The following is a 15,462-nucleotide window of genomic DNA, read 5'->3' as shown; positions in this document are numbered from 1 at the left end:
CAGCGGCCCCGCCCCTCCCCGCAGCCCGTCACGGCGGAGCGGCCCCGCCCCTCCCCGCTTCCGCCCCTCCCCGCTTCCACCTCGCCGCCCGTCACGGCGCAGCGGCCCCGCCCCTCCCCGCTCCCGCCCCGCAGCCCGTCACGGCGGAGCCGCTCCGCCACCCCCAGCCCCGCAGTCCGTCATGGCGGCGGGCCCCTTGCGCCCTGGTGCCCGCCGTGGTCTGCCCGTGGAGGCACCTTCAATCCTCCCTTACTTTGTGACAAACCTTCCCGAGGAGACGTTAAACTTACAGCTTCGTTCCCCGTTTTTTAATGTTGCTTCAGCCGGTGGTTACAGAGGGAGGCTTAACGCAAATAGCCACGCATGTTTTCCTTTCAGCCTCAGCACCTAGAAATCATCACCTGAAGTCCCACAAAACCAGGCCGCTCCCGTGCGCTCGGCCACTGGAGAACAGGTGGCTCCGCTCCAAGGCCCCTTCCAAGTGCCGGTGGAGACCAGGGTTATAAGGTTATAACACTCGCAAATGCCCACTGATATGCCACAAACTAAGGTATCTTTATGGTTTTTATTAATAAATATCGGAACAGCACCAGTGATACCTGAACATAATCCTGCAATACTACGCGCAGCAGCCGTTTGTGGATTGCAAATATACATGACCGGATTTTCAAGTTTGTCTTTTTGTAAAGATCGCTTGTGAACTAAGCGATCTCTTCCATATTTAACACCTTTTATAGATTGATCAAATAGAGGAAACATGCTTATTTTAATCTAAAACCAAAAGGGGTCAGTAAGGTGACTCAGCAAATGTCTAGGAGTGTTTAAATTTAGACCTAGATTTCTGTAGTCCCTTTTGAAGGGTATCTCTTCACGTGCATGCATGTGTTCAAATTCAACAATAAAACAAGTATTTTGGCCACCCTAAAATTTTCGTGTGTGTGAAAGCATTAACATTTTGACAACAAAAACTGGAAAAAGAATGTATTCCTATACATCAGGGTTCTGTACATTATTAAGCATTTATACAAATACAATCCACCAAATATTGGCTTCTAAATACAATTCTGAAATATGGTGATTCATTTGGATTATCTAACCTTCAACAATGCTAGCACTAACATGAACATTTCAGGTTACTTTAACATCCACAATGTACATTTGTTTCATAAGTTGGATATAAATTCCTCTGTATAAGTAGTTTACTTATGGGTGAATTAAGTAGTAAAATGAAGTTTGAACAGCATAGTTTGTGGTGTAGTAACATCAGCAACTGCAAGTTCCTGGCCATCCACAAGCCCCAATTCTGAAACAGAAAGAAAAGTTCAACTACAACAAACTTGTGTTAAAAAAAAAAAAAAAAAAGGCCATCCCCCAAAACCATAATCAAGAAATAAAGCTGCATGCCGCTCATTTGCTACACTGGTAATAATCTAATTCAATCAGGAAACTAACAGAACTTGTCAAAAGTACATCAATCACTACTGATGTATGTTAATACACATCATTTAACCTTTATAATAAAGCAGTCCGATTTCTTCACCAGATGACATCTGCTCACACTTCATATTTCAACAATTCAATGCTCATCACCAAGGAATCTAAGAAAGCTATACTGCATGTAAAAAGGTAACACTGCATACTGAAAATAACAGGAAAAGAGCAGAAATTGAAAAAGACCATTCTGTCTTCTAAGGTCTGTTTTTGCCTGCCATGGAAATGAACAATTTGAGAGATTTCTTTGCCCTCTTTTTAAGTTGCTTTTTGAGAAAAATTCTATTTCAAACATAATTTGCAGGGGAATGGTGATCAGTGATGTCACCTAAATCAAGTCTTACTCTTACATCATGTACCTCGATAGCTAAATATCTTCAGTCAGGGATGTACTGACTTTTTTTTTTCATTTATACACAGTTTAACTCTCCTATTAGTGCAAAACAAAGCTAAACATGCCACATAGAGGCAAAAACTGAGTAACTGTATCTTTCTGTTCAGGGGAGTATCTTGAAAATCTACATGTGGCAACTGAAAGATACCTTTCAGCGTCTTGGAAAGATTCGGCCTTGTTCGTTCTTCAATTGAAGCTACAGTCTGGAGGAAAAAGGAAAAAGTATCCCATTTCAAATTAAGTCAATTACGTTTGTCAAAAAGTAAGAGTATTAAAATTAAGTAGGTTCAGAATACCTGTAAGTAAAGTGTTTTATTCCCCCCATACATGGTTGCTGTGATTGCTGGAGATTTCATTTGCCTATATATACAAAACATTAAAAAAAAAAGAGACACAATCAGATAAAAATGGATTTAGAAATGTCTTTTTCGATACACTAAATAAAAATCATCAAGTAAGTCGGAATAGTTGCACACTTACAATGAAGCATTATTTGTCAAGTAATCCAAGATCTCCTGCAGTTTAGCTGATGGGGAAATCTCTATGTTTTGGGGAAGTTGGCTGCAGGCTGGACAGTTCTCCTGCAAAAAAGCAGCACAGTAGCAAAGGTTATGGTAAATATGCTTTTAAAATACTGCTAATAAAGTGCTTGCTACTATTTGCCTCTCCTCTTTGTTTCACTAGAAGTGTTAATACTGTTGCAAAAATATTACAGACAAAATGCAGTTCCCAGTGAATTTGTTCACTCTTCAACTGACTGACTCCCAATATCAGCTGTGTGTTTACGAACTACAAATTTCACTTGACCTCAAATTTAGGAGTACTACAAACTTGGAAACCATTTTTGTCATAGCCTCTTTTTGAGAAGATTTGCTTCTGTGTTTTATTCTGTAAAATGCATTTCTTTATATTATAGGGTAAATCTTTGGGATTCACTTCCCAAAAAATCGAGTACCATTTTCCTCCACAACTAGCACAGGAGAAGCAACAACAGTGTTTAAATACCACTGTTGTACAAGCAATCAGCTAGCACTAGCTGTCTGAAGAACCTCCCTATACCAAGGGCTACTTCATAAATAGCTAGAAATTTTGGCTAAACAAGCAAAACATTAAACATGCCCTTAGTATATTACGTAATTTTGAAGGGGAAACTGATTGGTAGAAGAACATGTTTTAGCACTGCGTGGGGACAGTGCAAAAAAGGACAGGGCATCAAAAGCTTCCATTAAATACGACATCTTGAACTGGAGGTTAACCTCTTCCAGCTATGACTAACCCTGTTGCTACACATGGACAGGTCCCCTCTGTCATAACACCAAACCACACAAGTTAAAACAAAAATACCCCCTCATACATACTGACAACAATATTCTGGAGAAGGAACAGACTGGCAACATAGTAGTTTCTCCTTTCAAAATGTAAAAAGTATTTAGGTACAGTGCCAGAGGCCAGAGAGGTTCAATTTTGGTTTCAGAAATTCATAGAAAATGCAGAAAATGCAACCAAAAAAACCAAGGAAACAATCCTGCAAGCTTTTAATGGTACCAACCTTTCTTTCAGCTTCAAATGTGTATGTGTATAATCCATCCACATCATTGAACACCAAGTAGTTGTTAAGAGGAATGTATGCACTGTAAAAAAACCAAGTAAGTTAGTGCTAATACAAGACATAGTATTGGAAATCATGTAAGTTATTAATAAGAAATGAAGTACCTTGTGGCTATTTTAAAAACTTCAGTGGCGCAGACAGCTGGAAGAATAAAAACCAATACAATTCTGTTGCTTTTCTATCTCAACATACAGACCTTAGTGCACAAAGTTGTATCAAAAAAGTGAAAAAAAATACAGCAGTTTGGAAAGAGAAAAATAAATAGCTACCTGAAGGTAGCTGGTAGTACTACAAATTAATACAATAGATTCAGCACAAATCTGAGACTGTGTTAATCATATATATACATAGTGTTTTCTAGTTAGTATTTTTTCATTCTTAAATGCTGTTGCTCACTCCCACAGGCATATATGAGTTTAAAATCAATGCACAATCATATGCAGTTTCTCCACAGAAAACAGAAATGAAAGAGTAAGAATAAATTAGACCTACTTAAAAATTAATGTTTTCCTCCCCAGGTTCTTAAGTCCCAACTGGTGCCTTACAAAAATCTAAACTCTATACACTAGAGGGGAAATGAGTTAGAAATCATATTCTGGTTCTTTTAGCATACCTGCAATTACTGCGTTTGTAGAAGCTACTGCTGGAATAATTCGTTTAACAACACCTGTAGAAACAAAACATACAGTTTTATCTTTTCCAGGAACTATGCTGTGAGATGACTTTTATTCAGAATAATTACAGAAGGGCGCAACTCAAGCTACTTCAAACTCTCCTAGAACTTTGCTAACTACAAAATATAATGCCATGCTTCTCGAGGACTTTAGTGCTTTTTATTCTCTTTTAAAGAATAGATAAAGTATGCGGAGGTGAAAAGAAAGATATCACACAAAGAATTAGTGAACCAATTCCAAAAACAAGTTTGCTTATTTAGCATAAGAAGTTAATTTACAACAGTTTTATTCCTGGTTAACAGGAGAAATGCATAGAGATATTCGGTTTTGGTATTCCTTATGCAACAACAGACTTGCCAAACTGTATTGGCACCTTCATCCAACTCTTACTGAACCCTCCCAGACAAACAGCACAGTATCTCTGTGGATGTAAAGCAAGTTCCTGTGTTTAAAGTTAGTACCATCGGCAACAGGGAGGAGTCACTCTTTTCTCAGGCCCGCCAAAAAGACAGTGACTTCCTCCAAAGTCTTAAGTTCTTGTGGCTTCTTAGTATTACTGCACTCCTTCAGACTCAAAAACACGCGTACCAATATAAGAATTGTAATGTCTTCAGCCTTTTTTCTGCTGTATAATTTATAATGAAACCATCTTTAAACACTGAAAACTGTGCAGCCATTTCTATGTACATAATTGTATTTATAACCAGAAATCTCATGTCTATGCCAAAAAAAAAAATATTGAAGAAGCTAGTATAAACTACTGCAAACCAAAAGATCCTATGCAATACAATAGATGAAATCTGAGGAAGATGCACAAGCAGTCAGCTTGCCATTCTTTGACAGAAAGGCAGACTGAGGTTCAAGCATGATATTTCAAGTCCAACATTTCAAATTTATTCTCAGTACTACAAGTTAGCAAATAAGTATAAAGTTACCACAACCCCTCCACACGCCATAGAACTCATTTCCAGAGATTACGTATGAGATTCTTCACTTCTTTTCTATGTGGTTATTTTAAAATGCTGATTAAATACGTGGCAGCATTCTTCACTTGCACATGAACAGAAGCACACACAGCCATAAAAAAAAGAGACACTGCAGTCTTAACTAGCCTAAACTGGCATAAACTGTTCCTAAAAAAAAAGACAGTTATGTTCTTTTGTTCCCACTCTTTGAGCCAGCAAAAGCAGTCACAGTGTAAAGCAAATTGTGAAGCGGCTCCAGGTTAAAATTAAAAAGGCAAAAAGAACATTCAGTTTTGTCCCACATAAGTTCCCCAGTCTGATTCATCAAGAATGTCTAAATGTCTGACTCATCATGAAGTATTTGTGCTGGCAGAGGAAAAAAAAAGATACTTGTTTCTCTTTTAAGCTCTCCAGGAAGAAGGCCACTACTTCTTTCCCAGCAGAGCTGCCAGCTTAGTCACAGTAAGTACAAAGAATGCCAATTCAGTCCAATTGCAATGCCACAAATTTAGTGAAATGCCATACCCTTACCTTGGGTGAGTCTGTAAGTAACACCTTTAATATTAAATTGCGATGCTCTTTCTAAGGACTTCTGATAAATCCACTGTATATGTTCAGGGTCATCCCCATCCAAAGGAACATCTTCTACAGGAAAGTTAATTTACAGATAAGTAACAGCTGCAATAGTTCTTCACAAGCACAAAGTTATTTTTGTTTAAAAATATCTTGTTTAATTTGGATGAAAATGAATATCCCATTTAACAATTAAAACGACGCTATTGCACTCAAAAAAAAATCAAAGTATGATTTCTATAAAAATCTTAAGTTCTAACACATTTTATACACAAACTCTCTTAACTTTTCAGATTTGTAAAGGAGTTACAGGTCACATTTTGGGTCAGGAAAGATACTGTACAGTGAGAGACAGGTAAATGTACAAACAAATACGGGACTGGAAGGCCAATCTGAGGAGAGAGAAGCTACTACCAGCTCGGAGGAGGCTCAGATTCATTATGACAATGAGCCACAAGAGGTTAACAGAAGGTAAGAAGATTGTTTGACTAAACAGAGTTTAATCCTGAAGTCAAAACAAGTTAAGATGATAATTTAGCACTGATGCAATATACTAATTACCTCCAAAAGGCTGCTCCTTTGGCCACTGCAATATCCTGACATACTCAATACAATGCTCTGGTAGTCTGGGCATAGATGCAATAGTACACATGGGAAAATTGACCTGGTGAGGTAAGAAAACAAGCACAAAACAGGAAAAAAATTAAAAAAGCATTTAGTACACTTTTAGGAAGAAAAACAAGCAAATCAAAGAATGGAATATAAAAAAAGAAAATATCAAAGGCTGTAATTACCTGAGGAGGATAGAGTTCTAGTGTGCATTCAACACATGCTGTCATACCAGGAATAATCACACGAGCATTTCCTTTAAAACCTTCTGTCCCTCCATCTATTAAAGGTATGATGGAACTTGGATCCAGGACACCATCTTCATAATGTAAAAATGACATCTAATGAAAAAAGGAGGATTTTTTTTAGAAGTTATAGGAAGAAAACAAAAGTCACCTTGGAAATCTTATTCTTATTGGTATGCCACAAGATTGCATGCTTAACATATAGGGTATTAAAAGGATACATAATGAATAAAACATTGCTCATCTGTCAGTGCAAAAAAGCTTCACCTACCATCTCCCCCCGCCCTTCTCTCCCTCCCAATTAGAAGTTATTATTTCCTTATAGTATACTGGAATAATTGGTTGGTTTGTTTGGAGAACTTGGATTTTTTTGCCTTTTTATTTTCTTTAATACTTGTAAATACTCAAGATCATTATTTTTAAAACAAGTTCACAATGCTGAAATTATCTAGTTCAATATCCAGCATGCTATTTCCTTGTAGCAGTGAGGTGCCAAAAGGCAACACTTTTAAGTCGCAGCAAGACAATTCTGTTTGGCTATAAGGAAAAATTCCTTTTCACAATGGAAGTATCCAGAGAGGTTGTGGAACCTCCATTCCTAGTAATTTTGGAAACTGACTTCACAGGGCACTGAACAACTTGCTCTAACTTTGAAATTAGCCCTGCAGGACACTGCACAAATGTTAGCTAACTCTGCTCAAGAAAAAGGCACGTAACATAGCATGCATGTTATTCTCTTTCAAAAAAGGCAGAAATAAATACAGAGAACTGAATTTCAACATCTCTCACTTCATTTTAATGATACGTTTAGTACAAATCTGTTCAATTTTAGTTATCTATATTCAAGCAATAACCAGGTTTTAAAAAGATCGAAGACTTTACCAGCATGCCATTTATCCATCTTCTTGCAATTATAGAGTCCAGCCCACAAACAATAATATGAAATTCTAGGAAAAAAAGTTATTTAAAGTCTATATTAATGCATATTTCTTAAGACAATCAACATATTCTGTCCATAGATTTTCCACAGGAAGTCACTGTAGTTCAACCATCTCCCCTTGGTTATCTAAAGACACTTTTATTTAAGTTTTGTCTGTTTGTTAATTGTACTTCCAGTATACCACAGAAGACTAAAATAATCAGCAATCTAACTAGCACGAGAAACAGCAAGCAACAACTGCAATATTCTAAAGTACAAATGTGTGTTTTGCACGCAAATACCACTTACGTCGATAGAAGCTTTCATCCATGTCTTGAATCTTTTTAAAGTATCTGAATGTATGCACAGTAAAGGAATACATTTAAAACAGCTGAGTTTACTGATCTTCTGTTTGCAAACCTAAAGCCAAAAGATTGGATAATTTATCACTAAAGTTTTATATGGTATTTTTTTTTCTAAAACTAAGTGGTCAGAAGACTCAAAATTCCTATAGCTGAAGCTGTATCACCTAACAAAACAAGTAAGGCACACAACATAGTAGTTACGTGCAGAAGAAACCTCACCAGACAACTATTTAGGGAGCTCAGAACATGTGTTCTCATAAAGCACTGTATCAGCAGTGCTGCTTTATGTTTTTAATCTAACGTGTCTTACCACTATGTACTCAAGACACATCGGTGAATAATCTTGTAATTCTAATAGCCTACCGAAAATCATTCAAATAAAGCAGATTCAGTGGGAACATAAGTAATGGTTTATTAAAGCTTAGGTTTCTTTCCACATGCACATTTCCTGTACGCTAATGCCATTCTGAGAAAGAGCTCTCAATTTTTAGCTGAATCAATCTGTTTTTTATTGTATAAAGAACAATAACTGAAGCAAAAAAATTTAGACAGTCTTTCTACCTAGAGCCTTTTGGGGCTTTTTGAAGCCTTCCATGGCTACTACTTCTCTATGAAAGGATACGCTACAACAGCACAGTTAGGAATGCGGCTATTAAGGAATTCTGCGGCAACTTCTGCTTTAGGTCGTCCGACATCCTTAGGTCTGGGGTAGAAAAAAAAAGAAGCAATTTCAAAACCATAATTTTAGTAACATTCAATGTCTTGAGAATCTATGTCTTACAAATACTGAATTCAGTGACTAATAGACACTGTAGGGCAATTTATCAATATGGATAATACTAAGACATTCCCACAAAGCATCAGCAATGAAAGCTCCAGTTATCTAAACATATCCTTGTAATTAAAGTTATCAGCTCCAAAAAAATACACTGATTTTTTCATCTTATTTGAAAGAAAAGGGTACCGGAGAAATTGATAACTCAATCTATGTGCATGACTACCTTCTCCATTAGTCATTAATTGTATTTAAACAGTAAGAAATGTATGTTAATTTTCTTCAGGATCAAACCATGAAACCACAGATCTTAAAATAAGAAGGACTTACACGTAATATTTAGTTAACGGCAAGTACTATTCTGATATGAAAGCTCAGAAATCTTTAATGGCATTTTGTTCAACCAAAATAACAACTGCATGCATACATTTTGTTTAGGTTCATCTTAAAAAAAAAGGGGGGGGGGAGAGAGAGAGAGAGAGAGAGAGAGAGAAACATGGAAAGTCAAATCACAAAAGTATCACTTACCGAAACAGAAACTGTCGATTGAGATTAGAAACATCTATAGTATCCATATCAATGACATGGATCTGTCTAAAACCAGATAGTGCCTGTGGAAAGAGAGTCAGCCTCATTTAACAGAAAACAGAATGTCTACAGTGCTTCAAAATTCATTTCAAATGCTGAAAAAGCAACATTTTGAAGACCAAAAATATTTTTTCTTCATTCCATTTCCAGGTAGACCTATAAGTTTTTTTTTTTTTTTTTTGTTAAAATGTTGGGTTGCTAATGCTGATATTTGCATAGATGGAATTAGTAACATTTCAATAGTTAAAGAAAGTGGCCTACTAAATGCAATACTGCTTTAGCCTACAATATCATAACACAGGGAAGGCAACAGTAGGCTCATCTATATTAAGTTCCCTCAAAACTAGAGTAAATCAAGTGTTTATTGCAAAAACTGCAGAATCTGAAGAAATACCAAAAGTATTCCTGTTTCCAGAGGGTAGGAATAGGTAAACAAGTTTAATTCCTCTAAAATTTTATATTTACTGAACTTCCACAATTTTCAGAGTTGATATAAATGGCAGTGGCACATCCACCCTCAAATCACAGTTCAAAATAAGACAATATTCCTCACTGAAACTGAATGTAAACGAAATTCACCTTACTGTCTAAGAACACACAATATCTCTGACAGAAGTTCTACCTGACCTCTGTCCACAGACAGTCCATCACTAAATTTGTCAAATAACAACGTTAAAGTAAAATTGTCTTAAAACTGTATTGCAGGTTTGATCCGATAAAATCACAACATCTGTTATGCACAGAGAAATAGTCTAAACTGTAGTTAAATGAAACTGAATGCTGCAATTAAAAAAAAAAAAGAAAAAACACTGACTTTAGTGACAGGAATGTTTTGTGATGTTCTGCAGTGCATCGTTCTAAACTCTAAGCTACACTCTAAGGGAGGGTTCTGCTTTTGGAGATAATCTTGAATTTGCTGATCAAGAAGAACCAGAACACCTAAGATTCGCTGCTCAGGAAAGCAAAACAGATTCCAAAGACATGAAGGTCCCCGTACACATAGTAATTTTGGCTCTACTAGTTTCACTGTGAAAGATTATGAATATTTCCAGGAATTTCTGCCTCCCTTTGAAATAATCTAAACATGTAAAAAAAAACCCTGAAATTAGATTAGCTATGACTATTAATCCTTGTTTTTGTACTAGCTAGTTTTCTTACTTGAAATTATCACTTTTCATAAGAAAAGAAACATTTTTAGTCATTATCTTCCAAACAACACTTCTTTCTGTAGTTACATACAGGATTTATTAAGTTTGCTTCTTTCCTTAGATCTTACAGCTAGAGTAAACTCTCAACATTAGACCGTATCTGAGGCTGCATGTGAACTTTTGCCTATACACAAACAGTCCCATGCTGTTCTTCACGACGAGCTTTGAGATGGCTAAAAAATAATGTACAACATGCTAGACTATCATCTTTCAAGCTTATTAACAGTGTGCATTCTCCAAGTTTATATATACAATTGGTCTGTATAGTCACATATTTTATGTTTTTAAAGTGTAATCAAAATGTTTAACAATGATATAGAGTCAAAGTCGTCAAACTGGCGAAGTAGAAAGGATAATTTCCTTTAAAAAATAAATAAAATCTAAGAAATAAAGGATGAAAACTGAGTAATTACCAGATTTTTCAGGAGTTCACATCCTAATCCTCCTGCTCCAATAACTAGTACTTTACATGTGTTTAACAAAAACTCAAGAGCCTGCAGAAAATATAAAAAAGAAAAATTAATACTTTGAATAGGAAAAGTATGATTTGTCCATTGCTTCGTAAAACTTATCATAACACATTTATAAGGCTTAAGTGTCTAACAAGCTTCACATTAAACAACTTAGATCAATAAAACAGTTTGTGCTTGCAGGTGTAATTAGATATTGGACTTTAATCAGCTGTTTAGTTATGCAGTTCCTATATCCTAACTTTAAGTGAGATCTTTGTTGATATCAATATTTTGTTTACATTAATTTTCACCATGGAAATAATACAGGGAGACCTTACTTTTACGTTTAAAAAGACCACTTATTTCTCCAGAGTTTGCTCATGTATTACACAAAATAAAGGTAAATAGACAGAAAACATTGCCATTCAAAAAAGAATTGAGAATTTTTAACTAGATAACTTCCTTCTGTGAACTGTTCTACCAGACGGCAGCTACACATTAGTAAATATTAGAAAAGAATATTTAAAAAGTTAACAGTAAAATATCCTCAACTGTAAACTCTGAAACAACAACAACAAAAAAAAGAGGAGGCAAGCAAAAGAAATGATTAAAACACTCTAAATTTTGCTTTACCCTACCGAACACCCTTCTCAACTCTGTAAGTACTCATATTAGGCTTAATTCCTTCTCTCCCTATGAGAAATTCCTTATTGTGTCCAATTTCTCAAAAATCAAAATGCTGCTATTTTTCATGTGGATCCCCAAGACAAAGTAGAATTCATGTGTGTACAATGTATATATACGAAGAGAGAGCGCTTGCAGATGGTAGTGCACAATTAACAAATACAAGCTTATACACAGAATACAGTATGTTCCTTCTACTATCTTAACGTTTCATTGATGAAAATATATGCTTTTCATGCAGTTTTAGTATTCATACATTGCTGGTGGTCAATTAATGAAACTGTTTACATTAGTTTGCAACACACGCTACAAATTTTTTTATTTAAAATAAGTGTTTCTCACTTGAGTGCCTGGCTCGAAATCAGGATGTGTGAATGGTCCAGATCGCTCGAGGAACTTCTTTACATGGTTCCAGCGACCTTCCCAGTCTCCAGTGTCCCCACACCCACCATCAACAGCCATTCTGCACAGAACATAGTAAATTCAGCTGCAAAACCGTAGAGAAAAAGCCACACCTCTAAAACATATTTTTATTCTCACACGTAATGTTAAAAATACTTCAATTATTGATCATTCCTGCAAAAGCATCTGCATGTTCTTTATGCATGTTTATGCGCATAAACATTTGCATGAGTGGGATTTCTTTGTGCAGCTAGAAAGCAATAATATAAACACATAGGAAAGCAAAATAGAGAAAAAAACTAACATCTCAGTAAGATCCACTGATCTAGTTGTGACTAGTAAAAGTTGACCTGAAATGGAAAAAAAAAGTTCTACTCTTTTTGCTTTAAATTCCCTCATATTTAAAGAGGACATAGAAAAAGAGGTTGCTCCTTTAAATTTGCTGTTTTTTCTTCAGTGTCAGGACCTGGATTCCTTTCTTGACAGACTTAAGAGAGTTCACAATTCGTATATTAGATTTTCAATAGGTAACTGCAATTGTGAGGCACTGAATAAACAACATGCCCCAACATTGTCTACTCTGAATCACCAAAGCAATTTATCAAATGTTCCCAAAAAAATAATCTTGAATGCTCTTTACCCTCAGTTAGCATCATTTAATTTAGAAAAGCTCAATTTTACAGTCATCTCCAGAGCCTGTCAATGTCAGCAATATGAACTGGAAAAGGATGTATGCAATCATCTTATTTTATATTTTAAAGACATTCTTTTTCATCAAATACTCCACTTCATTTTTTCCCCTTTTGCAGGTCACTTCTAATAGTACATAACTATGTATTTAAACTGTCAAGAAACTTCCTGAAATAATTCAAAACTAGCTAACTCGCTTATGTATTTTTCTAACATAAGATCATCACAACCTATACAGAACAAGTCTTAAGACAGCATACTTCCCTTTTCAAATAAGAGCTCCACTCAGTATGAATAATTATGCTCTCTGTTAATTAAAAAAAACTTAGCTCCTTATAAAAGAGCTTTGCAACCTTGAGTATGAAAGATTGTCATCACCGATAAGTTTTATTTACTTCCTCCTATGAATGCCTATGTCAATAACTCTTGCTGAGTTCAAATTTATTGTTACTTCCCCTTCTCTCATCTCAAAATAGAAAGAAAATCTAGTCAAAACATCAAGATAGTGATTTTTTTTTCTCATGGCACTCAGAAAAATGAACAATATAATATGTCCTTAGTGACTTTAATTTACATGCAGTAATTTTGCAAAAGATTGTCAAAAACTGAGAATAACTCCACTGAAGGAAAGAAATAAATGCATCATAATCTGCTTGTATTTTGATTGCAGACTGAATGCATTCCTTGCCAAGTGTTGACTTCAGATAAATTAATAGTTCAACAAAATCTAAGAGGTTTCTTTGAATTCATACACGCTGTCTCTGACTCTGAAGTCTCTGACTTCAACTTTTGTACCTCTCCCAGTTTTTACAATTTACATAAAAAATGATTGTATTAAGAATGTATAAAAACTCCCTCCTCTGAACCCTGGACTCATCTGTTGTATACCAGTTTCAGTATGCACAAGCATCAAAAACTGACTTATGCAAACAAAAAGGGTCAAAATACTTCACAGTAGTTGTTTCTATAGGTTGCATTACAATTTTTAAAATGTACTGGAAACAAGCACTGAAGCTATTCATGGTGGTGCTATGAACTAATTTTTCATGCTTTTATACAGTCTATGTAAACAGCCATTAACCAGCAGCACCTTTTTTCTGTTTAGATGAGTATTTTTCTTTTCAGATTTAGCCAGTAAGATTTAGTTTCACTTTTGTAATTATTCTACAGTTTAGTTTTTGTAAGGTTGGACATTTTGGAGATCTGAAAAAACATCAGTAACTCAACCTGAGACTTTATGCTTCACTTTAGAGACTTTTTTTTTAAGTGCTTAATTTTGTATTGTTACAGTTTTACCAGGTACTTGCATTATTGGACTTTAACAGAAACCTTATTTATTTCATTGAATTAACTTTAAATCTACAATTTTTAAAAGTTGAAGTACCAGGGTCCTTATGTGGCTTTAGGCCCCAAACTTTTTCCTGTCCCCTTCACATCTCCAAAGCTCCATGCTTTTGAGGGACTTTGCATGCACCCCACCGCCCAACACGCCTAAGGAGTGTTGTGACCCTCAGCCCAACACACACATGCACTGCCTGCGAGTCTGCTGCTCAGGCATGCAGGTCTGCTTGGTGATTTTGGGGAAGAGGGCCACAAGCAGATAGGAGGGAAGTGTTACAGGATGGAAGCAGATTAGGTTAAAGATTGCCGCGTGCTATTTTTTAAGGCTGTTAGGACAGACACGTAGAATTTAGGGGTTTAACAAGCAGAAGCAGCTGCTCCGCAGCCTGAATTTTTAATTTTCAGCCCAAACTGAGCCACTTCCTTCCAGCCTAGAGCTAGAAGCGGCAGCGCAGCTCCTTCCCCTCCTGCCACTGCGCGCCAGCCAAGCGGCAAGCCCCAGGCTCCCGCCCCGGCCCTCTCCCAGGACAGTCCTCGTCCCCAGGCCTCACCCCTCCCGGGCCTTCCCCGCCCCCACCCCCAGCCCCCGCGCCGGGCCGGCACCGCCCCGCCCCGCCCGAGCCGGGCCGGGCCGGGCCGGGCCGGGCCGGGCCCCTGCGCCCGCCCCGCACCTCCCGCAGGGGCTGCGGCCTCGCCCTGACCTACCGGCCGCCCTGGGCTGCCCTGCCTGCCGCTGCCTGCCCCGGGCCGGGAGCCCCCGCGCCCGCAGCCCCGCACTAACCCATCCGCCAGCAGCTCCTCTAGCCTCCTTCTTTTCTTCTCCCTAAAAGAGAGAGAATAAAAGAAGGGTCAGTATCGCGCTGCAGAGACCGGGGAGGAGGGAGAGGGGCCCCAGGGCCCGCCCGTCCCCGGGAGCGGGGCGAGGGGGCGGCCGAGCGCGCACATACAGGGCACTTACGGTTCCTCACCATCCGCCATATTTCCCTCTGCTTCCCACAATGCCCCGCCGCCCTGCCGCGGCGCCTCTATGGAGGGGGCGCTTTGCTAGAGCGCCGCTCCCTGGCAGGCCCGTAGAGGTGCAGGCAGGCGCGCAGAGCGGCGCCGGGAGGGCCAATCTCCATGGCAACGGGAGGGCTTCCCTCCCCGCCGTCCATCACGGCGGCGGCGGCGGCACGCTTGGCCCGCGGAGAACGGGGGTCAGAAGGGACTGGGTTGAACACGCGCCGCTGGAGCGGGAGTTACCAGGGCTGCTGGCACTGCTGGATCCTCCCTGAAGGGTTCAGGGGTGCGTGTGGGCGGGTTCAGGGCCCGCGTGTGCACACAGGACCTCCAAAGAGCCCCGCGTCGTTATTTTTCCCGGGTGGGAGGAAGCAGCCGCTCTCTGCGCCTGCTGCCTCCGCGGCCGCCACCGCATTTCCCCCCTCCCGCCGCGTTAATCCCGCGCAGACCAGGCGCCGCGGCTTTCGAGCCCGCCCGCG

At 38.4% G+C, this 15,462-nt stretch overlaps 1 protein-coding gene across 5 annotated transcripts; it reads right to left on the bottom strand.

Moving 5' to 3' along the window:
- Positions 1 to 551: 551 nt before the first annotated feature.
- On the bottom strand, positions 552 to 14,991 carry UBA3 (ubiquitin like modifier activating enzyme 3). 5 transcript variants are annotated; one of them, XM_062585284.1, is made up of 18 exons: positions 14,943 to 14,991; positions 14,766 to 14,807; positions 11,894 to 12,014; positions 10,829 to 10,909; positions 9,148 to 9,230; positions 8,467 to 8,547; positions 7,789 to 7,832; positions 7,443 to 7,507; positions 6,501 to 6,656; positions 6,268 to 6,370; positions 5,665 to 5,778; positions 4,108 to 4,161; positions 3,599 to 3,635; positions 3,435 to 3,516; positions 2,366 to 2,466; positions 2,182 to 2,245; positions 2,034 to 2,088; positions 552 to 1,303 (listed from the first exon to the last, which is right to left on the bottom strand). In XM_062585284.1, exons 1-18 carry the CDS (start codon positions 14,960 to 14,962, stop codon positions 1,215 to 1,217), a joined length of 1,392 nt encoding a protein of 463 aa, XP_062441268.1. In that variant the 5' UTR covers positions 14,963 to 14,991; the 3' UTR covers positions 552 to 1,214. The 5 variants fall into 5 exon arrangements, with proteins under 5 accessions (XP_062441268.1, XP_062441270.1, XP_062441272.1 ...); XM_062585286.1 differs by having other exon boundaries at positions 14,690 to 14,807; positions 14,943 to 14,979; XM_062585288.1 differs by having other exon boundaries at positions 14,932 to 14,975.
- Between the last annotated feature and the right edge of the window lie 471 nt (positions 14,992 to 15,462).

This window comes from Rhea pennata, chromosome 12, assembly GCF_028389875.1.
Source record: "Rhea pennata isolate bPtePen1 chromosome 12, bPtePen1.pri, whole genome shotgun sequence".
Classification (NCBI taxonomy): domain Eukaryota; kingdom Metazoa; phylum Chordata; class Aves; order Rheiformes; family Rheidae; genus Rhea; species Rhea pennata.
The sequence above is the reverse complement of the archived record's forward strand: the minus strand, read 5'-3'. Positions and strand labels throughout refer to the sequence as shown.

Coding starts and splice junctions, on each gene's coding strand:
- UBA3 (XM_062585284.1), bottom strand. CDS start 14,962: ATGGCGGATGGTGAGGAACC. Junction 5,779..6,267: donor AAAGGAGCAGCCTTTTGGAG/GTAATTAGTATA, acceptor ACTTTCCTGTAG/AAGATGTTCCTTTGGATGGG. Junction 4,162..5,664: donor TACTTACAGACTCACCCAAG/GTAAGGGTATGG, acceptor TTGTTTCTACAG/GTGTTGTTAAACGAATTATT.